Raw genomic sequence first — 23,864 nt, 5'->3', positions numbered from 1 at the left:
AATTTTTTGTTTTTAGCTTAATGTAAAGGTTAAGTGCTGAGTTGGATGTAAAAACAATAATAAAAAAAATTTCACTCTCTTGTTGGAAATGAAAAATGCATAAGATTTAAACCCAGAAAGATTTATGAATATATTTGACTATAACCGTAAAAATGCAAATAAACTTCAGTCATCTTTATTGGAACTGGTCAGGCCTTTGCAATACACTGTTTTCATAGACATGTAAATAAATCAGAAAACCTGGTGCATGTTTTGCCCTCTAGTGGTTGTTCAAGTTAAATTGTCTGAAGAAAACCTGTGGCGCTTGGTGCAAGACACCCACACAATGCAAAAGGGTGATGTGGTTGGTTGACAGAGCGTTGCTAAAGTGTTATGAGTGATTTGTAGGGCATTGCAATGTGGTTTCTATGATGTTCTGATCCCAAGATATGACTCCGGTCCCTACTTCAGCATAGGTTGAAGAAATTATATTCCCCTTTTAATTGTCCGCCATGTGCAAATCACATAGAAAAGTAACAATGTAGCACATTCCCTGTTCACACTAAAGTAAAACCAACTCAAAGTGCTTCAAAACAGGTTCATGAGATTTATATGATATATTGTAGTGAGACATCATAGATGCAATACATCGCAGAAACATTTTGTCGCTGACAGAAGCATGTAGTTAAAAGGCTTGAATAAATTACTGCCTACCGAAAGGCTTAAGAACCCCATCAGCCTTTTAATGAAAATAAACTCTTTTATACAATACAAAAAAGAAAAAGGGACAAAAAAAATGTAATAAATATGTTTCACATCGCCGGCTATAACGTTTTAAATTGATAAATTATTGTGAATGACATTTAGTGGAATGTACAATTATTAGTCGAGTGTTAGAAAAACTGCGAACCGTAAATTAGTCACTTGTTAAATAAATTGGGCTTATTGAATTATAAACTGAGGATTGATATTAAATAATAACAAAAGAAAACCTTAAGTGCAGCCGGAGGCAATGAGATGTAGATATGTACACAAAGCATATATTTATAGGGAAAAACGAACCAAACCACAAACTGTAGAAATACTTATTTGCTACTTGAACGAACTAGTAGCTTGCAAGCAATTATAGAGACTGACTACTTCAGAGTTCATACAAAACTTGCTTTCAATTAATGTGGTTAGAACATTGTAGGCCACTTCTTCAATGTTCCCTCATTGCTTATTCATTTTTATTCAAAGTGTGCAACTTTGGCTAAATATCCTGAATACTTATTCTGTGAAATGCCCGCTACCCCAAACTTGCAATGGCAACAACAATATCCGTTAAATCGGAGTTTGATCACAACGCAGGGACCTAAACATCAATGAACCTTAAAACACTCATGTTTGGTTGAACAGGTTAAAACTTTAGAACAAAAGCAGCTTTAATGAAGGATGATTGGGAAACAGAAGCCCGGAGTTTATAACGCGGCTGAGTTCCGTTGTTTATTTCTCTTTGCTGCCGTCTGTGTTCTGCAGCAGAAAGTGGCGCCATTTCACACTTTTCCCGTGGAGTTTCTGTACGGGTAGGTAGACTCCTCCCATTCCCTCAGATGTCAGACTGCCAATGCAGTCTCAACCTAAGGAGAAAAGAAATATAATTCATTATTATCATCATCGCCATTGGCTAGTTAATTTTACTCTCTGCTGAATAGGCCGAATAATTCACACCGTCTCAACAGCAAAGCTCAGCTGAATAACCTCTGCATTAAAAAAATAAGTAAAGCTGGTTTATGAAACAACTCCCACACACTTTTTTTTTTTTTTTACAATGACAAGTGTTAAATTATGTAAAAATAAAATACAAAAAAGAAATACTGAATGAACCAAACAGTAAATATAATATCTGGATGGAAAAAACATGGCTGGTACCTGTTGTCACTGCTTGTCCTCCATCTTCTGCTCGACTCCTTTGGATTGGCTTGTATGCTTGAGTTTTGACTTCTGTTTGCTTGGGACATCAAAGGGTCGGCCCCTCTTCCTCTGTGCCTGGGGGCCTATAGCTGCTGCTGTCAGGCTTGAGATTGGGGTAGAGGGTTCCGAGTTGGGCGGGGTTGATGCTTGACCTATAGAAAACAAGAATCATGTTGAAGGTGGAGAAGAGTAAAAAGCAATTCTGCTGATTAAATTTTTATAGAGGGAGTGCAGAGTCACTTTTGTTGTGATTTCAGATATGCAAATAAATCAGAGCTGAGAGTTTGATGTTTCTCACCGCCAGTGCTGCTGCTGGCCTGAGAGTCATCTGACATGGGAGGCTCCGCCTCTTCCTGGATCGTAGGGACGGAGGCGAGCAAACCTGCCAAGAAACACGAAGAAAGAGATGCTTGGTTACAAATGAAAGGCATTTTGAAGTGCATAACACACAAGACGAATAACAACTGCATCACAGTGCAATTCTGCCATAACCTCTTAAAGGTTTAGTTCACAAAAAATGGAAAATTCTCTCATCATTTACTCACCCTCATGCCATCCCAGACATGTGTGATTTACTTTCTTCTGCTGAACACAAATTAAGATTATCTTTAGGTCCACACAATGCAAGTGAATGGTGACCCCACACAACTACACTGTTTTAATACACGTCTTCTGAAGCTAACTGATTTTGGGTGAGAACTACAATGCAACTCCTTTTCAGAATAAATCTTGACATCAGTATTCTCCTTGGTGATCATGATTTCAAGCTTGATTAGACTTCCTAGCGTCATGTAGCGCTCTGCACATGCATCAAGCACCAAGAAGTGTCATTGAACTTGAATTTATTATCGTGCCTAGACTGCAATGTCAAGATGCACGTTGAAAAAGAAGTTATATTTTGGTCTGTTCTCACCCAAAATGAATTTGATCACTTCAGAAGACATGGATTAAACCACAGGAAGTCATATGGATTACTTTTATGCTGAATGTGTGTTTTTTGGAGCTTCAAAGTTTTGGTTACCATTCATTTCACATAATAATGGACCTACAGAGAGGAGATATCCTTTTCAAAATCGTTGTTTTCTGCGGTAGAAAGACATAGACATCTGGGTGAGCATGAGGGTGAGTAACTGATGAAAATCTGTTTTTATGTGAACAGTTCCTTTTAAAGCATTACAGTCATTTGAGATATACAACTGCTTAACAAAAACAGTCAAAGTTTGGGTGGGACAATATATTTTTAAATGGCCAATAGGCTTTAGGTATCAAAATGTTCAGTCACAAACATTGATTTGCTACTTGCTACACCAGTGGCTCTCAACCATGTTCCTGGAGGCCCACCCCAACATTGCACATATTGTATATCTCTCTTTTCTGACACACCCAATTCAGGTCTTGGAGTCTCCACTAATGAGCTGATTCAGGTGTGTTTGATTAGGGAGATATCCAAAATGTGTAGTGTTGTTGGGGGGGAAGACCACTGTGCTAGACGGTTGCAGGTGATATCAGGGAGGGAGATTCTCATTCTAAAAAGCATTTCATGGGACAAAAATCTGTAGTGCAAGTTGAGTCATCCAAAAATTTAGCAAATGCATTTATCTGTATTTTTGTTAACTTTTAGTACTCAAAAAAGCAACAAAACTAAAATTTTGATTGCATGAATTCTTTAAAGCCTTCTCAACTTAACAATCTCTAACGAAACTTGAGCCATTTACCATCTGCAATGAGCAAAGCTCTCTACAAACTATCATGCCAAAAACAAATTGCAAGTGTAGAGCTTCTTTCAAACACATTTTTTGAAAAATCACATAAAATGACTAGACTTGTAGTAGTGCAACTGTGCTAAAACTACCAGCTAAACAGTGTAAAGCACTTTGAAAACAGCTAAGGTTAAAAAAGCACTATATAAGTGCAGACCATTTACTATTTAAACAAAGCCATTTATTTACAAGCTATAAATTACACAAGCACTCTTTATATAGTCATAACAATTTTTCAGTTGGTGACCTTCCATTACAGCCAATAAGCACTCGTAATGGCACTGTAGCTAACGGAGCGATGCAAATGGCAGACCTAGGCAAATGTTCTGCTGCATAAGAAAAAAGTGCAAAACTAAACAAAAATTTACAAATGGTGCCAGGTGGTACATTTACGTATTTGAGCTAAACATGTCCTTTTGCAGTCCACGGAAGACAAAGTCATACAGGAGTGGAACAACATGTGAGTAAATGATTTTAGGTGAACTATACCTTTAATGACAAAATTAATTCATTTACTATTTCTTCAATAAGAGGGCTGCAATTAAACACATGCAATGCTTAAGAGTCCACTGTGTCCTAAGACAGTGTATCACTTACTAAGGCCTCTGTAGTGGGAGAGCTGCTGGTAAACTTGCTTCATTCGTTCGATGTTGAGTCGGCTGCTCTCTGCATGGTTGATCATGGGTTTGGGATAATCCACACCCACAATGCAGTTTGCAGCCTTCTGTACTGATTCTGGAGCGTTCCATGGCTCATAGATGTAGCGGTTTGGAAAGTTTTGCAACTTTGGGATGTACCTCCTGTATGCAAAGCCACATAGTATGTCTTATAACAAGTTACAAAATAATTGTTAAATATATATATATATATTTCTGTATAATGATTGCCAAGTTGTATAATTGACACTACAATTTAAATGCTTGCAACACAACCCAGTTTATGCAAAGCTGTGCTAGTTTGATGTCTCATGTATCACAACAGTTTCTATCATAATAAGAAAATTGCATCCCAAAACAAGTAGCCCCATTACTAGGGGTAAAAAAAAAGAAAAAGATATTTGACCATTTTGACATTGTACTATAAAACATTGTCATTTTCAGAATTCAAATCTTCCCCTCACTGCAAAAAGAGCATATGTTGAAACCAAACTGCCAAAACGACTCGTTCTCTACTTCCTCCACATTGTGATGTCACACTGTGGTAGACATTTGCATCTGACCACCTCCACAACACCACCAAAGGCTATTTTACCTTTAATCACTTCAGTAGCCCTGCCCAGTATTGGTGAGTAATGAGAGGGCAAGTTGAGAGAAGGTCAGTTAAGAGTACAACAAATGTACAACTTGGTATTCTCCAAATGAAATGTTCTTTTAGCAATAATGTTAATTACAGTGTAACCACACCAAAACAATGAATGTTGATAACTTTAACAGCTGTTTGTGTTTGGTAGACAAGAATAATAAAAAAAGATACAAAACTTTTAACTTTGTCCTACCCTGAACTGCATCCAACATCCATCCAACATTACCACACAAACACACAATCCATGCATCTCATCATTTGGCTTGCTGTGCATGACACCGCAGAGACTCACAGCATGTGGAGGCTCATGCTACTCTCAGTGATCCACGCACAGGTTACCACACGCCTCATTGAGAGCGAGAACCCCTAAATCGCAACCACGAGGAGGTTACCCCATGTGACTATCCTCCCTAGCAACTGGGCCAATTTGGTTGTTAGCAGACCTTGCTGGAGTCACTCAGAACACCCCGGATTTGAACATGCCACTCCAGGTGTGGTAGTCAGCGTCAATACTCGCTGAGATACCCAGGCCCAGAACTTGGCTTAATGCCAAGCCCTATAATCTAAAACCATTCCATCCAGTTTTCCGAGCTGGAAAAAACATGGTTGGAGATGAAGAGGAGCCATTCTGATATTCAGACATTCTGATACCAATGTCTGAATATTCTTAAGAATTAAAAGTTAATTGGTCTTTGAAGGGTGTACTTGCATTATTATGCAATTTTATTATCATTATATCAGTGGCATAAAATGTTAAAATGTATTCAAATTACTCAATTAAAAAACAATAAATTAAAATTACAATAATATAGTTTTTTTCACAATTATTTCTGGGACAATATATCATCCAACAAAATTAGTTATCGTGACAGGCCTAACTGAAAGATATTTATGTAATATTTGTTATCTCGCCATTCATTTTCAATGGCTGGTCATTTTTGACCAGGAACACCATAAGTGTAACAATGGAACACAAATCTGTGAAACTCAAAATGTGCAACACCTGACAATGATGTAACGTGCTATGTGATTGTGGTTTGGGGCTGGTTTGTGTACCTGATGTAGTCTCCGCTGGGATCCGTCCTGCGGCCGAAGCCCACTGGACAGTAACAATGGAAGAATTGCTGGAAGAATGCACTGCAGGACAGCCACATCCAGCTGCCTGCGTTCACGCTCCAGTCTGCATCCAACAATAGCTCCTCAAACACCTGAGAGAGAGAGAGAGAGAGAAAGAAAGAAAAAGAGAGCGAGAGAGAGAGAGAGAGAGAGAGAGAGAGAGAGAGAGAGAGAGAGATGGAACCAAGGAAAAGCACAGAAGGAACGAAAATTGAGAAATTGGTAGAAAGGAAATGAGAGGTAACGAGTAAGGAAGGAAACCAGGAAATATGGAAGGAAACAGAAAAAAAATGAGGAAAGGAAATCAGTATGAAAGGAAGAGGAACAAAGTAAGAAAAAAAGCACAGGAAAGTATGAAGAATAACAGAGAACAAAGGAACACAACAAGGAAGGAAAAGAGGAAGGAAAGAAAACCGGAAAAAAGGGGGAGAGACAGATGAGAGAGAAAAAAAAAGCTAATTGTGAAATCAGCATGCAAAACATACAATACCAGAAGCCAAAAAACAAAAACAAATAAAATAATCTACAGTTCAGTGAGCGTCTCATTTACTTTCATTCCGCTTTCCCAGCTGATCCATAGGTCTCCCCTGGTGAGGAAACAGGCTACAGCATGCCGGGCCAGGTGGTGAATCCAGCCCTCTTGTCGGAGCTGTGTCATGATGGCATCGATCCAAGGAAACCCTGTCCGACCCTCAGCCCATTTCGCCAGCGCTTCGGGGTTATGATCCCATGGGATCTGCACGCAAATGGGGTTTCCATCCATATGGTCAAAGTTAGGGTTGTTGGTGGCCGCTGTGTAGAAAAACTCCCGCCACAACAGCTGGCCGAAGAGTGAGAGGGGAGGATTGGAGTGTCTCCGCAGCTAGAGGAGAGCAAGTGATCATGAAAAATTACATCAACATTATCAAAACTCTTCATTGCAAGTAATGCAATCAAATTTTGACAAATGTGACAAATATTCTACACCAATATTTACCATAACAATATTCATCAATGACTATACCAATATATATGACATATTGTGGTGTCCCCCAAGGCTAGGTACTGGGTCCTCTTTTTTTCTTTTTTACTAAAATATGCTTCCATTAAGATGGCATAATTAATTGATATAACATGCCCTTTCATTAGTGTACATATATTTCTATACCTACTACAACTACATAATAAAGTATGGAATTCACTAAACATCAAATTTACTGATTTAAAAGTATCTACTTTTTTTTTTTTCCAAAGAATTTTTCCAAGTGCGATTAAAGAATACATATTTCATTGAGATTGAACCCACACCCTTTGCATCCAGAGCCTCTCTAGCTACCCATATAGATGTTTGATGCATTTCTGTGTACATGAACACAAAATCCAGCGATTCCAGTCCACAAACAGTGCCCTAAAATAATCCAGACTCACCTTCATATAAAGTTCCCGCAGATTGTAGTAAAATACGCGACATGACAGACAGCCGAATCGTAGGTAAGGACTGAGTCCAGTTGGGCTGGCGAACAGGGATTGAGCAGTTATTTTAGGCCTCTCGAAATTTGCTACCCAGGCCTGCATACAAATAATATTATTATAAAAAAAGTAAAACTTTTAAAGATGACAAAACCCTTTAATTAAAATAGCTGTACATAAAACAATCATATTTATACTATATTTATTGAATGAAGAAAAAATCATTACTTTATTTCTTGTTAAATAATTTTAGTCAGTCAATAAAATGAATTCCTCTTTTACAAAATGACATTATCGTGTATGAAGCAGCTGACTGTCTCACCTTCCTGTCCAAGTGTTTGTTGAGTCTCTCCAGGGCTTCTGTCTCACCACCCTTCCATATATATGAGCGGTCACCCTGAGTCATAAAACCTGATGGACAACAGAAGAAAAAAAAAAAAAAGATTTGTCACTTAATTATTTTTAATTCTCCCATTGATTTATTTTTTTTAATTAAATTGCTGTCAAAGCATTCTTTCCTTTGGGTGATGCCTAGTAATTACTTTAGCTTTCAAAACACAATGTGAACAAATAGTCATGGTAATTAGATATGAATTGCAAACAATTCAAAGAAGATCTGAAAATTACTTCATTTAAAATCATAACAACTAAACAGGTATAATAATAATATATAATAATACATACAAATATAATACTGAGGCTCTCAATTGGTTTTACTACAGCATGACCAAACACAGTGGAAAATTTAATTATCATATAAAAGTAACAAAAAATGTCCTCCGTTTTCACATAATGATAAATTATATTTATCATAATTATAAAATTTTAATCTAATTAATTTACATATGTCGATTAATCTAATTTATTTACTATGATAGGCCAACAAATAAAAGGTCATTTAGAATATAATAATGAAAATATTCAAAAAATAACATTTAATATTATAATTTAAACAATTCTAATTCATAAAATTATATACACATACAGTATATTGTGGCAGCAAACAATTAAAGCATTTAGGCAATACAAAAAGTGTCTATAAAAGTCAAAATATTGTTTTATTTCCTTCATCCCAAAAGATTGTCTGCTTGTTGGTTTGATGAGGCACCTTGCCTGTACAGTTGTAGCGCTGACTGCCCCCTACTGCATCAAGGTGGTAAATAAAGCATGAATTTCTCAGATAGTAGAACATTTCCTTTTTAAGTAATTTATGTTCCGTTTGGAGACACAGTTATTTGCGTAAATTTTTTTAAACTTGTTAAAATGACAGACCTAATATAAATATATTTATTAAACCAGTAATTCTCTGGAAAGTGTTTTCTCCTCCCTTTCAACCATGTACATTTTGCATAGCATGTGTATGTTGCAATCATGCAAGTGGTTGTGTAAATCTGATTGATATTCATGAATTCAATTCCTACCCAGCTCCTCCAACGAGGGCACTCCGTAGTGTTCATCATGATTGTCTGAGATCTGTGTCCGACACCTGGCCATATGCTCTTGCGTGATGGTCGGCAGAGGTTTCCTGGGCAATTCCAGTTGGTTCACGATGGCTTGAAATCTCTTGAAGGTGAGTGGAGGACTGTGGTTGTTCATTTCTATGATCCTGAGGGAAAAGCAAAAGCATATCTCAGCTTCTACTGTCTTTTAACATGGCCTTTTTTTGCTCTAGGGATGAACACAGAGTTTCTTAAAGGACACAATATGGGTAAATGTATTTGTTTTCAACCAGTTTGATTAATCCTGTTAAATGACTTGTAAAAAGTGTGTGCCAGTTCTTGCTTTTATTGTGCGAGAAGAAAGACACTGCAAAAGTGATGAAAAGTAGCACAACCATGGACAGGAATCTAACACTTTTTGACCAATTCATTTCCATAACTTTTCCGGACATTTATGATTACTGGACAAGGGCTTTTACAGAGACTTTATAGACATTGCACTCTGAAATAATTAAAATATCTTTATTTAATAAATCATTTAATTTCTAGAAAATATAATAATAAATAATACAAATTATTTCTAGCTAATGAAGTATTTTAAATTTGAGAAAAATGTATTGACACCACTCTATACAGTAAATGTCCATGACTTAAAATGTTTTTAATTTCCATGACATTTCCAGGCATGGAAATCACAATTTTAAATACTCAGGCTTTCTATGACCTTGGGAACCCTTTATGTAGTAAACCAAGAACTGCAGAGAGTCTCGCTTGATTGTAAGAAATAGAACTTCTGGCACATTTTTTAAAGAATCTGCTTCAAACAACACGAGGTGGCGCTACAAAAAGCAAATGAATTGGAAACAAGGTCACTAAAATCATTCTCAATCTTCCAGGACAGCTCCACTGGCAGCGTGTGCAGAGAGATCACAATTCCCTACATTCTAAAAACTCCCAAAATCTAAGCACACGTCTCCCTTGGCAGCACTGATACACTGTGGGAAAGCCGCTAATAGTCTCAGTGTCTCCTCTAAGACAGAAACAACAGTCTTAACACATTAACAGCCTGTCCCTTATTTATAGTCATGATCTTATACAACTTTGTCTATATTCATTTGAGGTTGAGTCCCTGCTATTGGCCAGTTTTCTCTGCACGGTGCAGAATCAGGGGGCATCCACGTGCTTGTTAGAAAAAGCCCAGCGTTCAGCTCGCACATGTCTGCAGTGGTGACTTGGATATGAGCTATTTCACCCTCCCACTCACAGCACATGTTTTACAGTGTGACTGCCAGCACTGCCATTTAAACAACAGATGGCAGCAGCAAGTCACATTTTATCTCATAAAGATTATATCTACTCTACTGCCTGCCCATTTATTAGAGACATTCCCACAGTAAAGGATGTTAATAGGGAATAGAAGAAAAAGTTTGCGACCACACAGGGACAGAGATGCGATTAAGGATTTGAGGAGAACACGTGCATGCATGCAAGCTCGTACTCTTCTCCTCCAACTGAGCTGTAGAGTCTGGGCATATCATCAGCAACAGTTCCATTTACATCACATACGCAAATGGCACATGTTTTGCATTACAGATCAGTATTAGTGGAATCTAGTCAATGTTTGTTTCTCTATGTGCATTCTTACGTATTCTTTTGATCTTGTAAACTTGTTCAACATCATCATCCACCACCACCATATATATCGTGCAGCACCTCTCAAAACTCGCTTACATTTGATCCATGTCCTCCTGTTCTTCAGAGTTAGTTTTTTCAAAGTAGCTAGAAAAAAACCTATCTGAACAAGAACGCAAGACTGTGAAATGTTTCCCCATGATGTACACCAAACTTTCAGTAAACAAACTGTAATTCACTGCCAAAATTCCCATGTTTTCGTTTGTTATTTTAGTAACATTTATTTTTCAAATGACAAAAACATCAACTTAAGTATCATAGGCACAAGGTAAATAAATTAAATTGAATTATCTAGGATAACATATAATAATCTTAAAATAAAAGTAAATAGTTAGTAGTTGTAGAGCGGAGGATGGCGGGCCAGGCTGGAAAAAGCACGCCCAGTCCCCAATCAGCCTGATTTGGGGCGCTCAAGGGATAAAGGTGGCCGGTGATGATAGTTTGAGAGAGAGAGAGAATTACAGGCAGCTGCTCTGTGTTTATGTTTGTGTGTTTTTGTTCAGTTTTTCATTAAACTATTATTTATATTGCCAAGTCGGTTCTCGTCTCCTCCTTTCCCTTAACCCGCTTTACAGTAGTTAATCGTAAACAATTCAAATCAACTGATTTTTCCTGGGTAACATACAAAACCCAACCCAACTATAATAGTACCTTATAAATAGTTATTAAAATCAATTGCATTTTCAATTATACAATAAGCTTAATTATAAGTTAATAGTTTGTAGCTAATAAATGGTTAATAAATCAAATAAACAGAATTTTTTAGGATAACATACAATAACCTTATTTATAATCATTAATAGTTAATAAAAAGTTAATTAAAATCAATAGAATTTTCTACAATAACATTCAATAAACTTAATTATAATTAGTTGCTAATAAAATTTTTGAAATCAACAAAATTTCCACGGTAACATAAAAAACTCTTAATTATAACAGTAGCTTATAAATAGTTATTAATTAAAATCCACCAGATTTTCTAGGATAACATACAATAACATTTTTAACAATTTTACTAGTTAAAAGTTAGTGGTTAATAGTTATAAATTAAAAGCGACAATTTTCTAGGATTACATAAAATAACCTTATTTATAAGTTAATAGCTAATACACAGTTACTTAACATTTTTTATTGAATAAACTATTGAATTTTCTACAATAACATTAATTATAATAGTTGCTTATAGTAGTTGTTTTTAATTATTAATATTTTCTAGGATAACATACAAAATAACCTTATGATAGTTAATAGTTAAATTAATAAATAGCAAATAATAATAAAAAATTTTTTTTAATCCATATAGTGTAACTAATGCTCACATGTAACTGTTAAAGGAGTCACCAGTTTTCCACACATCTGATTACTATTACAATTGTAACCTAACCTTTTTTTGCTGGCCTGTAATTCCAGTAATTCACATTTTTACAGGCCCAGCTACAAATAAAACTAATCTTGCAATATTTTTAGTGTAAAAAATGCTATGTAACTCGATAACAGACATAAATGAATAAACACTTCTGATAGATTGTGCAACACATTACTGACTTATTTAAAATGCTTCACCCTTTCTAAACGATGCTTCAAAAACCATCATTCTTGCAATTTTGACAAATCTTCATCTAAGTCAGACAGACAATGCTACCTTAATGACATATTAAAGAAATCTAATTTGCAACACCAATGTTAAATTTAATCACAGAAAAACAAATATTTAAGTTTGTAATGACAAACCAGCACTGGTCTGAGAGGGTAAGTGACAATTTTGTCAAGTGGCCCAAAATTCTCTCACACTGGACACTGGCTTTCCTTTAGCTGAGCCCTGATTTCATTAACAAGTAGTTCATTAAAATATAATTATAATATAATCCACATTGTTGAACTATTGCACATATTTAACAGTCTAGGGCGTCACCATTAAGGATGGTGCCAACCAATATATTTCAACATGACAGAAACGCTTAATGGCCCCACACCAACAAGCAAAATGAGCAAACCAGTCAATCTGTTGTCAAAGACACTAAACAGAAATAGAACTAAAATACTATTAAACCAAAGAAATACTTCAACAGGAGGTGTGAAAAATGGACCAACAGAACATGACAGGAGAAAGGTGAATGAGAAATAAAGGACGAACTTTGAAAATTATATAGCCCAGTCTCAAATAATAACTAATTTGTATGGATAATTTTTAGATAATTTTTCATAACTCTTATATAATGGCCCATCATTAACACACAACAATGTGCTGTGCCATGCAACAAAGGGGGAAAATGTAGGCATTGTGTCTGAAATTCATACCTTAATTAAAACCATTATGATTGTTTCAGACCTAGGTGAGGTTTTAGACATGATTCAGTGCGTGTTAGGGATGTTTAACGAGGACTGTAATTGTTTTGCTACACTTGTCATGGCCCAATTTCTGAAAATATCATATACAAATATAGTACAAGCTCTCAAAAACATCCTTTTATGAACAGTCTTCTTCACTACTAAAAAGTAAAAATAAAATGTTTTTATTACATAATATAAAAAAGGCAAAAGTTGACCATCAAGGGTTAGGTTCAGGGTGCAGTATTATAACTAAAGTTCAAAATAACTGAATGAGAGGTCCTCAAAAAATTGGCCCTCACAATAAATACATAAAAAAAATAGGTGAATGAGGCTACGTCCACATTAATCCGGATAAATCTTGAAAACAGCTTTTTCATTTTCGAAAGCTCTCTGTCCACACTGCGGTTTTCAAACATTTTTCAAAAGTTGCTCGTCCACACTAAAACATTTAAAAACTCTTAAATCCCCTTACTGCGCACATGAAAAACATCTTAAGCATGACCCTGCTTCATTTTGATGTATGGTCTGAAACGCTATTGTCATCGAGACCTCGCCTTTGAAGGAATGCGATGTGAACGATGTCCAAAGCAACATTTATCTTTAACGCTATCAAAGTGGATCGCAGGCACAACAACGCTGCTACAACATGGGCTGCCATCTTGATTGTTTTGGGTTGAAATTATCACATCACTGCATCACATGACAACAAATACATCATTGTTTTCGAATGTCTCAGTTTTTCAAAGACTGCATTTATAAATTTTTCCACTTGGGAGAGCGTTTCCAAAAAGCTCAGTGTTCGCTGGACAAAAACAGTCTTAATGTGGACAGAAGGCCAAACCATAGCTAAATGAATGTGTTTTAAAACTAAAACGTATTAGTGTGGACGTGGCCTGAAGCCTCTGTCAGTACTGTGAAGAGTGTGCGGTCACCCACCTGTCTGGGTTGTAGAGCGTGTGAGTGTTTCGTACCACGGTTTCCACACCGTACTCCTGTGCCATTTTAATGATGGCGGCATCTCTTTCTTTCCCATAAGGCTCAGAGTCATATTCAAATGTGAGACGTGTGACATTCCACTCCTGAAAGAAACAAAGAGATTAGATACCAACGGTAGAATGATACAGTTATTTCTGCACCACTTGTTTGAAGTCTCCACATTGTCCATTGGTCAGACAGATAGTTCTGCCCCTAATCTAACACCATTGGTTGAGCCAATGTTGCCATGCCAGGATGCTCCAAAAAAACAAAAAACATTTAAAATAGTTTTTTGACAGCACATTTGTTGACTTTAATCCTTATTGTTCCTAGCCATTTAAAATACAGTGATATAAAAAAACAAATTGCATAAAAGTAATCAACCAACTGCTGCTTAGATGGATGAAAGTCAAATGATTGGATCAGAACACTTTTGCATTTTGACAACAAAAAATGGTCTGAAAAGGTGAGCCATTACTAGTAATTTCCAAACCCTTTAACATACTGTACAAATTATACTTATACAAGGTCACTTTTAGCCCTTTCCCACCGAAATTACGATGGTTCTTGTGCCGAGCTTGTGCTCCGCTGGTTCGCGGCCGGGGCAATCGTAAAGCAGCCGCACTTTTCCACTGACCTGAGAGCCGAACGGTGACATAACAAGTTACTGTCTATGTGGTAATTTCACGTGACTACCTCAAACATAACCAAACATAACCAAACATGGCGCATCACAGTGTGTTTGCACACAGCTTTTACGTTTGGGGACATATTTAAACATATGGATTAATGCAATCCATTGTTATTACATTGCTCAACAAGATTGTCAGAGACATCATATACGCTAAAGACAACAGGTAATGTAATTTCATTTTATTGTATGAACTATGGCTTAACTTGCCAAGTTCTGTAAACTGTTAAAGTCGAATCATAATTAACATTGGTGTAGCAGATGGTTGTATATGGATTTTTGCCATAGCATACATTATTGATTGAAAATCTCACTGTTTTACTAAACAGATAGCCACGATCTTCCAAACTTAGTGAGTACTGTAGCTGGTCAAAAATCCCCTAACAGAACAAAACAATGCACAAGTAAGATAACAACAGTGTAAGAAAAGCTAACAATGTTCACAAATATAACAACTTACTGAGATCAGCTGCAGAGGGCACTGGCGATTCACCGTTATGTTTTAATTCAATGCCCCGGTTAGTTAGCAGGCTGGTAGGTGTCCGAGTCTAAAACATAATTGCTCTGTCCACTCGCTTTTGCTTATGTCCTTCTTGTGGTCCATGTACTCCCTTAAGTGTTTTTCAGTTTGTTTATGATTTGGTCAATTGTCCGTTTGAAGACCCATGATCCCGAACCATGTCGGTGGAAAGGGGCTATTTGAGAGCTGATGTGCTGGTGCCCTCACCCCTTCCACTGATAACAAGCACCCATGTATACCGGTGAACAGCACAGCTTACCCTGCCAAAGGGACCATACAACCAACCCACTTGCAAATGTCTGACAAATCCATTGCTGTGCTCAAAATAGTGAACAGTTCTGACAGACCAGCTGCATGAAAACTAGACCTTTCATAACATAAACCACCTTCAAATCTTGGCTGCAAACTGATCAGCATTTAAGAAATCAGACATTTAGCACTGGAGCCAAATGAGGAATTAAAGGGCTGTGATTTTAAAAGGATGAATACAAGAAATTCTATCAAGAAATATTGATTTCGGCTACTGAATTCAAAGTCATTCGAATAGACTTTTACATTAAACACTATTTCGGATGTCCGCACAAATTGTGCATGCCGAAGTTTAAATACTAGGCTTAGGGGATAGCTTAAATGAGAAATAATAGCGTTGCTTAAATTAAAACTAAATTGCATTATTTTGGTTGAAAATTTGAGTTGGGAAACTTAACTTCATAAACCAAAGTTGTGAGATAGATTAACTAAACAACAGCACTGGCAAAAACATTCCAAGAATGATGTCTATTAAAGGTGCTGCAAGCTATTTTAGCCTTTCTGGAACTTTCATGAAACTGAGCCGTTGAATTAGACAAGTCCCATCTTTCAAAAACACATCCCTCCAAAGATAGCACTTGGCAGACATCGAACAGTAGAGCAGCAGTGCGTCTTCTCCTGTTATCTGAATCTGACATTAAACCTGAATGTTCTGCTTTTACTACTACACCTTGAGAATGTGCAAAATGATTGACAGGCAGAAAGCACAAAGCCTTCTGGTTGGTTGACCTAAGAATGTGTCTGTGGCTTACTTTAAAGCTGAAGGGTGTAATATCAGCAGAACAGAACTACAAAAATAAACAGTTTTCAAAACAGCTTTTCCAGATGCCTCAAAGTACAGCTTCAAACTCACACTATTGGTCAATGTTGCTATGTAGGACATTCAGGCATTAGGATGAACCAGATTTGTGGAGATCCACAATTTGGTTTCTGAGGTCTTGGCTGATTTCTTTTGATTTTGCCATGATATCAAGCAAAGAGGCACAGAGTTTGAAGGCAGGCCTCTACAGTTGTCTCTCTACAGTAGCAAAAAGAGTGTGGTTGTTGTTTATATTGCTGTTAATAATGTTTGAGAACGTCTGCCTAGCTGTGCCTAATTCCAAATTGAAAGCATGAAGGTAATGGACTTCAAGTTGTCTTTTCTGCCACATTCATTCTGCTTTCAAGTATTTTCACAGTCTGTAGATATACTTGGTTTCAAAGATCTAACCTTGATAAATTGCATGCTAGTGTTCTCATTTATTTACCTCTTTTTGACAGAGACAGATCTAACTTTAGTGGCAGGAGAAATCAATATTTCAAAGAACATACAGAAATCCAAAGATTTAATATTAGCAAACTAGTTTTGGCAAATAGTTTAGGACATTTACTGCATGCATGGCACAAGTACATTTTTCAACAATTGTATACAGACTGATTGTTTCACTTTTAATTGACTTTATCACAATTCCAGTGGGTCAGAAGTTGACATACACTAAGTTAACTGTGCCCTTAAGCAGCTTGGGAAATTCTAGAAAATGATGTCAAGCTTTTAGACAATTAGATTCTGTTAGGAGGTGTACTGAATTGGGGGTGTATCTGTGGATGTATTTTAAGGCCTGCATTCAAACTCAGTGCCTCTTTGCTTGACTTCATGGAAAAACCAAAAGAAATCAGCCAAGACCACAGAAAAAGAATGGTGGACCTCAACAAGTCTGGTTCATTGGAAGCAATTTCCAAACACCTGAAGGTACCACATTAATTTGTACAATCAAAAGTATGCAAATTTGAACACCATGGGTCCATGCAGCCATCATACCACTCAGGAAGGAGATGCTTTCTGTCTCCTAGAGATGAGTTAGACTACAGCTTGCAAGGGCACATGGGGACAAAGGTCTTTCTTTTTGGTGAAATTTTCTCTGACCTTATGAAACAAAATGGCCATAATGACCATTGCTATGTTTGGAGGAAAAAGGGTGAGGCTTGCAAGCCGAAGAAGACCATCAGCCATCATCATCAACCGTGAAGCATGGTGGTGGCAGCATCATGCTGTGAGTGCTTTGCTGCAGGAGGGACTGGTGCACTTCACAAAATAGATGGCATCATGAGGAAGGAAAATTATGTGGATATATTGAAGCAACATCTCAAGACATCAGCCAGGAAGTTAAAGCTCAGTCGAAATGGGTCTTCCAAATGGACAATGATCCCTAGCATACCTCCAAAGTTGTGGCAAAATGCCTTAAGGACAACAAAGTCAAGGTATTGGAGTGGCCATCACAAAGCCCTGACCTCAATCCGAACATTTGTGGGCAGAACTGAAAAAGCGAGTGTGAGCAAGGAGGCCTACAAACCTGACTCACCAGTGTCTGGAGGAATGGGCCAACATTCTAGCTTATTGTGAGAGACTTGTGGAAGACCACCCAAAATATTTGACCCAAGTTACATATATATTTATTTAAATTTTTGTGTGCCACAGAGACATAATGCAGAGTCATGAAGTGCTCATGAACCAAAATTAAAAATGTAAAGGGCACAGTCAGAGTTTTTGTTTTTTAAAGACTGTTAAATGTTAAGGCCAAAATATACTTCGGTTGTCTGAATTTTCATATATGGAATAATAGAAATAATCAAACTTTCATGGCATTCATAACTTTCTGAATATATTAAGCTTTAACTAATAGTATGTTAAGCAATGTATAATGCAGTAATAGTTGTTTATTATATTCATGAAAGTTATAAAGCATTTACAATACATTTGATAAGATGCGCACATAAACTAAATCGCATTCTTTATTGAGGCTGTCTGTTTTTAATGTTCGTATTTGCTGTTTTTTTAATTGTTTTATGTACTCTCTGCCTACGTATGCGCTTGAATGAAAGAGAGATAGTAGGCTCTCAGCCATGCGAGAGTAGATTTTGAATCTAAAAAACACTAGTACAAAAGTACTTTTAACATTTTTTTTTATAAGGTGAGATGCATTAGGGAGTTTTTATTCTGATGATACTGTATTAGCTTAAAAGTTCAGCTGTCATTTCTCACTCGCATCAGTACTGCAGAGCCCTTCACAGTGTTTTCAATTTAAGGATTTCAACATACAAATGGCTCACTTAACAGTCTCTGCATATTAAGCTGAGATAGGAAACAGTATTTTGACATGGGAACAGTTACACAGTTCAACTTTAATAATTAGGCTACATATTTTACTAAGCACTTTATTAGGAAGACCTGTACACCTACAGACAATACTTCAGGTAATGTTCACATCAACTATCAGAATGGAGAAAAATATGATCTCAGTGATTTGGACCGTGGCATGATTTTTGGTGCCAGATGGGCTGGTTTGAGTATTTATGTAACTGCTGATCTCCTGGGATTTTCACAACAACAGTCTCTAGAATTTACTAAGAATTGTGCCAAAAACAAAAAACATCCAGTGAGTGGTAGTTCTGCAGAAGGAAACACCTTGCTGATAAGAGAGGTCAGCGGAGAATGGCCGGGGCTTCGTTTCCCAAAAGCATCGTAAGCCTAATTAGATTGTAGAAAGGCCAATGGTCTATATGATCAATATAAGCTTCTGATGCTTTTAGGAAACCCAGCCCAGATTGGTTTGAGTTGACAGAAAGGCTACGGTAACACATATAACCACGCTGTACAATTGCAGTGAGCAGAATAGCATCTCAGAATGAACAACATGTCAAAACTCGAACTTCGAATGGGCTTCAATAGCAAAGACCATGTTGGGCACTTTATTAGTGCTCCTAATAAAGTGCTCAGTGTATATTTGTGAAATAAAAAATTATATTTCAACTGAACAATAAAAATCCTCCATCAATCCACAAACAGTAAAACAATCTAAAACACAAAAGGAAAATAACTTAAAAATACACATTCTGTTTCACATCAATGCTTTGCTGTTGAAAATGAATGATCAAATATCTTTCTATTTGACCAAGTGTAAATCTCAAGGACAAGGAAGTGTGTTTTATAAGCATGGTACACCACAGGCAGTGCCAACAAAGGTAAAGTGGACAAAACAAGGTTAAGCAGCCTCCATGCATGCTATGTTGTCTTTTTATAGAGCACAAACAAATGAGAGAGTGGCAGACAACTCAGGCTGGGATTTAAACCCAACAACGACACTGTCACGTTGGACTCATTATGCCGGATGCCACATGGAAAATTAACAACGTTGATTAATCCATTACCTTGAGAATATTCACCAGACTGATCCTGTGGTGGGCCTGCAGTCAATCACAAACCCAACTGGCCAGTTGCCTTAAAATTACCATAACAGAACCATAGTTTTCACCAAAATACCATTGTTACAACAACTATTGTTACTACAACAAATCTTGGTTTTAGATGAGACTTTTAGCAAAAAATAAATGATACAAAATTATAGAAAGATTCTGAAAGCTATAACTGTTTGGAGATCCCATTTTAATTGTTTCATTTGTTTTTAAGTAGTAAAAACATTGGCATTTTGGCTTCATTAAACTAAAAGTGCAACAATTATTCCACACATCATTCAAAAATATTTTTATACCATAAACTAAATCATATAAAAATTTAAAATGTACTTTATAAGGCTTGCTTCAGGCACACAAACAGAAGTCTTGGACTTACAAACAACTATTAGATATCAAACTCAGGATTCAGGTACGCTATGGCCTCAGACCTGATCTGCACCAGATCCACTCTATGTTCCTTATTTACATTTACCGGACATACATGTTTAGATATTAAAAGCCTAAATAAGACAAATGTCTGTAGTTGTACTGACCTTGAAAAGTCTGGGGAAGACATCCGTTGGCTGTCCTCGCACCACAAAGAGTCTTGAATTCAGTTTTCTTAAACTTGTATCTAAATCCTCTAAAGACTCTAATAAAAATCTGTTAGGAAGAAAGTTTATTATAATTATTTGGTGAATAAAATGAGATATACTTAATGTATGTGAAATATTGAGATTGATATTTAAAGGCATATGCATCTCTCTCAACATAAAAACTTAGTGACATTACATACTTGTGCAGTGAGGGGTGGGTAAAAATAACGATTTCCCGATGCATCGCAATCTTTATTAAACCACAAGATCGATCTTTTACTTCAATGCGCAACCCTCCATTACAATGAGAGGAAATCACTCATATTTGCAACCAAACTTCGCACTATGTGACTAAAAATGTATATATTTGGCAACTGGCTGGTAAATGAAAATAGATAGTAATTGTGTAGTATAGTGGTGCAGTATTTAGCAGCGAGATCCTTTCACTGTGTGTTGAGAGTAAAAGATGTTCTGTGTAATGCATGTCCAAAGACAAGATCCACGCATCAGATTTGTCAATGAATAATGTCTCTTTTAATACCATTTCTGACATAGCCTCATATTGCTTTCTCATCTGTGCTATCTCGTTAACATGCGCTAATTTAAAATGTTTACATGCGCTGTTTACAAAATGTAGGGTTTCCTTAAAGACACAATACTGGTTTTAGCACCCCAACTCGTCACATACGGACGCTTCGGGCAGTTTCGTCACATATTGACGCGCCGGGTATACCTTTGGCGTCATTTTTCGACGCGCAGGGCAGTCCCATAGACTTCTATGTATCTCCGCGAACCGGAGCGTGTAGCGTTGAAATGTCACGGCTCGGGTAAGCTCACGCCGCGAATGGGTCGAGAGTCGAGACCGCGATAAATAACAATCAAAAGGAATAGGCTGCAATGGCCCTCCAACTGTTTTTTGATGTTTAAAACCCCGGACACGTCGTAAAATGACGCTGTTCTACATATCTCCGAACCGGACGGAGCGTGTAGCGTTGAAATGTCACGTCTCGGGTAAGCTCACGCCGCGAATGGGTCGAGAGTCGAGACCGCAATCAATAAAAATCAAAAGGAATACGCTACAATGGCCCTCCAACTGGTTTTTTAATGTTTCAAAACCGGACGCGTCGTAAAATGACGCCAAAGGTACACCCGGCGCGTCAATAAGCGACGCAAAGGGGTCCTGCCCTAGCGTCCGTATGTGACGAGATGGGGTGTGAGAATGTGTTGGTTCAACAAATCAATGTAAACACCTGTCAATTGTACCAAATATGCAATTACACAATAAACATGTAAACAAATATAATATATGCAATATAATATCATATTTCTTGATTAAATACATTGATTCCTTAATTTTTTTAAAAGCTAAAATGTAACCAAAATGATAAAAAACAAATAATAAGTAAAATTTATATTTTTGTAATGTACCTAGTTAGTAGGTCCACTCTATAATTAACAGCACAAGCTGGGAGATCATTTATTTCATATGTAATCAAAAGGGACATTATTGCTAAATATACCCATATTAATCTATATCAAATTTAAATTTATTCAAAAGCTTATGAATCAGAATCAAATCGGGAAATCTGCATCAATACCCAGCCCTAGCCATTACCTTGCATGTAATTAACATAAGTTATTCCTTAGAAAGAAACAACTATTCTTGATATCACTATAGGTGTTCTGTACCTTTAAGTAGAACATAACCTGTTTTTACAATTATTAATAAATCATGCAGATGTTCATTGGTTGTTAATGATTTCAATAGTTTTCAATCGATGATATACATTATCATCTCAATACTATACAACCTCTTACATAGGCTACTCTAGTTTCTGTTTCTAACACACCATTTATGAGGCCCAATCTTTTATGTTTTGTGCATTTACTTCAATTAATTTTGAAATACATTACTCACACTTTAACTCTAATAATGTATTGATTCTGCATGAATCATCATCACAATAGTTATTTATTGTTCTACAAGCAGACATGGATGCTCACATACTCAAGTTGCATACAGTAAATTAATTTATGAATTCAAAAGTTTGACAGGGGACCTGGGATAACTGCGTTCCTTAATTCCCACAAATGTCTTATACAAAATATGTTTTGCATAATTCCTGGTTTTTATTCAAACAGTATGTCTGACAAAACACACGTGAAACAAAAACTCTCCATCACGTGACTCGCTGAAAATACAATATCTTACAAACGCGTTCTTTTATTTCAGCGTACAAACGGCGCGCGCCAGCTCGCACTTTCGAGTTCAAGGAGACACACGCGTTCAAATCAACGACGCAATAATGCAATAAGTAATTGTAGGTGTTATATAAAACACAAGTGATCAAGAGGGCGTGAGCAAAACGCCTGGCTGCGGTTAGCCTGATAGCTGGAACTCATCAGTCACGGCACCACCATAAGTGTACATCATTTCGTATTGATTGTCAACTTATTTATCGCTTATTGGTTTAAATATAAATAAACCCAGTTGGACTGTTTTAAACTGTTATAAACGAAATGCCCACTTGACTTATAAAGTTTCTTCACGCACTGTAAACAGCAATTGGGACTTAATAATTGCGCGTGACATTTTATATTTTACTGAAATATGGGTAATATTATATCCAGTAAATTAACGCGGGTTTAAATTATATATTTCTTTTGATCTACATACCAGATCACCGGTACGTGGGTTGGCGCACGCAAGGGCCAAAACATCACGCGTCCGTGCAGTACACAGCTGCGCAGTTACCCGCCACCATATCTTCCCTATGGAATTGAACTACAACCAGACAGAAAATTACTATATCTATACACACCAGGCCCCTAAACTGACCTCCATCTGTTGACTCCCACATTGGCCAAACCTGCGAACCAAGGGTCCAAAATATAAACACAGTGTACAGCATCCGCGCCGTTTAGTGCTTCCTGCAAAGCCGGATTATCATGCAACCGCAGTCCTTTGCGAAACCAGTGTACGGAATTCACCACCATAATTGCGCTTTACTCCATCATATGAAAGTCGACGGTCGTCCAGACAATAAATAATCCCCGATTTCAGTCGTTCACTACCTACATAATGTCTCTGTCTGAAGTTTGAGATTAAGAGCAGCTACAGCAAACGCAATTATTTTCCGCCTCTTCCCGCGTCCATTGGGCAGAACAGTGACACGTGTACGGACTATCAGAATGAGTGACTTGAGCTCGCGAGCTACTATTGGTTCAGCTCCACGTTGGAGATCCAGCCCCGTCACGTTTCTCTGGTTTGTTGTTAGTTATGCTCATGGCAAATAATCGTCGGGTTATGACATCAGTTCATGCAACTGGTAAAAAAAAAAAAAAAAACCTGAACGTGACTAGAGATGGATTCTGCACGGTCACATCCACATTTCCGCAAGTAGTTATAAAAGATGTACTGAGAACGCCCTGATTATCACAGGACGAGAATGGGAAAAGCAAACTGTACATTGATATTATGTTACTGATACAATTGTTATTTGAAAGTATATCCTGGGAAAAAGCAATATCAATAAAAAAGTT

At 37.0% G+C, this 23,864-nt stretch overlaps 1 protein-coding gene across 1 annotated transcript; it reads right to left on the bottom strand.

Annotated features, from left to right (window-relative positions):
* Positions 1-169: 169 nt before the first annotated feature.
* Positions 170-23,484, bottom strand: LOC127638243 (cryptochrome-2-like). The gene is made up of 12 exons (XM_052119684.1): positions 23,161-23,484; positions 20,280-20,388; positions 13,958-14,100; positions 8,981-9,165; positions 7,882-7,970; positions 7,518-7,658; positions 6,661-6,972; positions 6,051-6,202; positions 4,290-4,492; positions 2,231-2,314; positions 1,891-2,084; positions 170-1,598 (listed from the first exon to the last, which is right to left on the bottom strand). The coding sequence occupies exons 1-11, from the start codon at positions 23,316-23,318 to the stop codon at positions 1,897-1,899; spliced, it is 1,764 nt and encodes a 587-aa protein (XP_051975644.1). The 5' UTR covers positions 23,319-23,484; the 3' UTR covers positions 170-1,598; positions 1,891-1,896.
* Positions 23,485-23,864: the final 380 nt, after the last annotated feature.

This window comes from Xyrauchen texanus, chromosome 46 (assembly GCF_025860055.1).
Source record: "Xyrauchen texanus isolate HMW12.3.18 chromosome 46, RBS_HiC_50CHRs, whole genome shotgun sequence".
Taxonomy (NCBI): Eukaryota; Metazoa; Chordata; class Actinopteri; order Cypriniformes; family Catostomidae; genus Xyrauchen; species Xyrauchen texanus.
The sequence above is the reverse complement of the archived record's forward strand: the minus strand, read 5'-3'. Positions and strand labels throughout refer to the sequence as shown.

Coding starts and splice junctions, on each gene's coding strand:
- LOC127638243 (XM_052119684.1), bottom strand. CDS start 23,318: ATGGTGGTGAATTCCGTACACTGGTTTCGCAAAGGACTGCGGTTGCAT. Junction 20,389..23,160: donor GTGGGAGTCAACAGATGGAG/GTCAGTTTAGGG, acceptor TCTTCCTAACAG/ATTTTTATTAGAGTCTTTAG. Junction 6,973..7,517: donor TGCGGGAACTTTATATGAAG/GTGAGTCTGGAT, acceptor GCTCTCCTCTAG/CTGCGGAGACACTCCAATCC.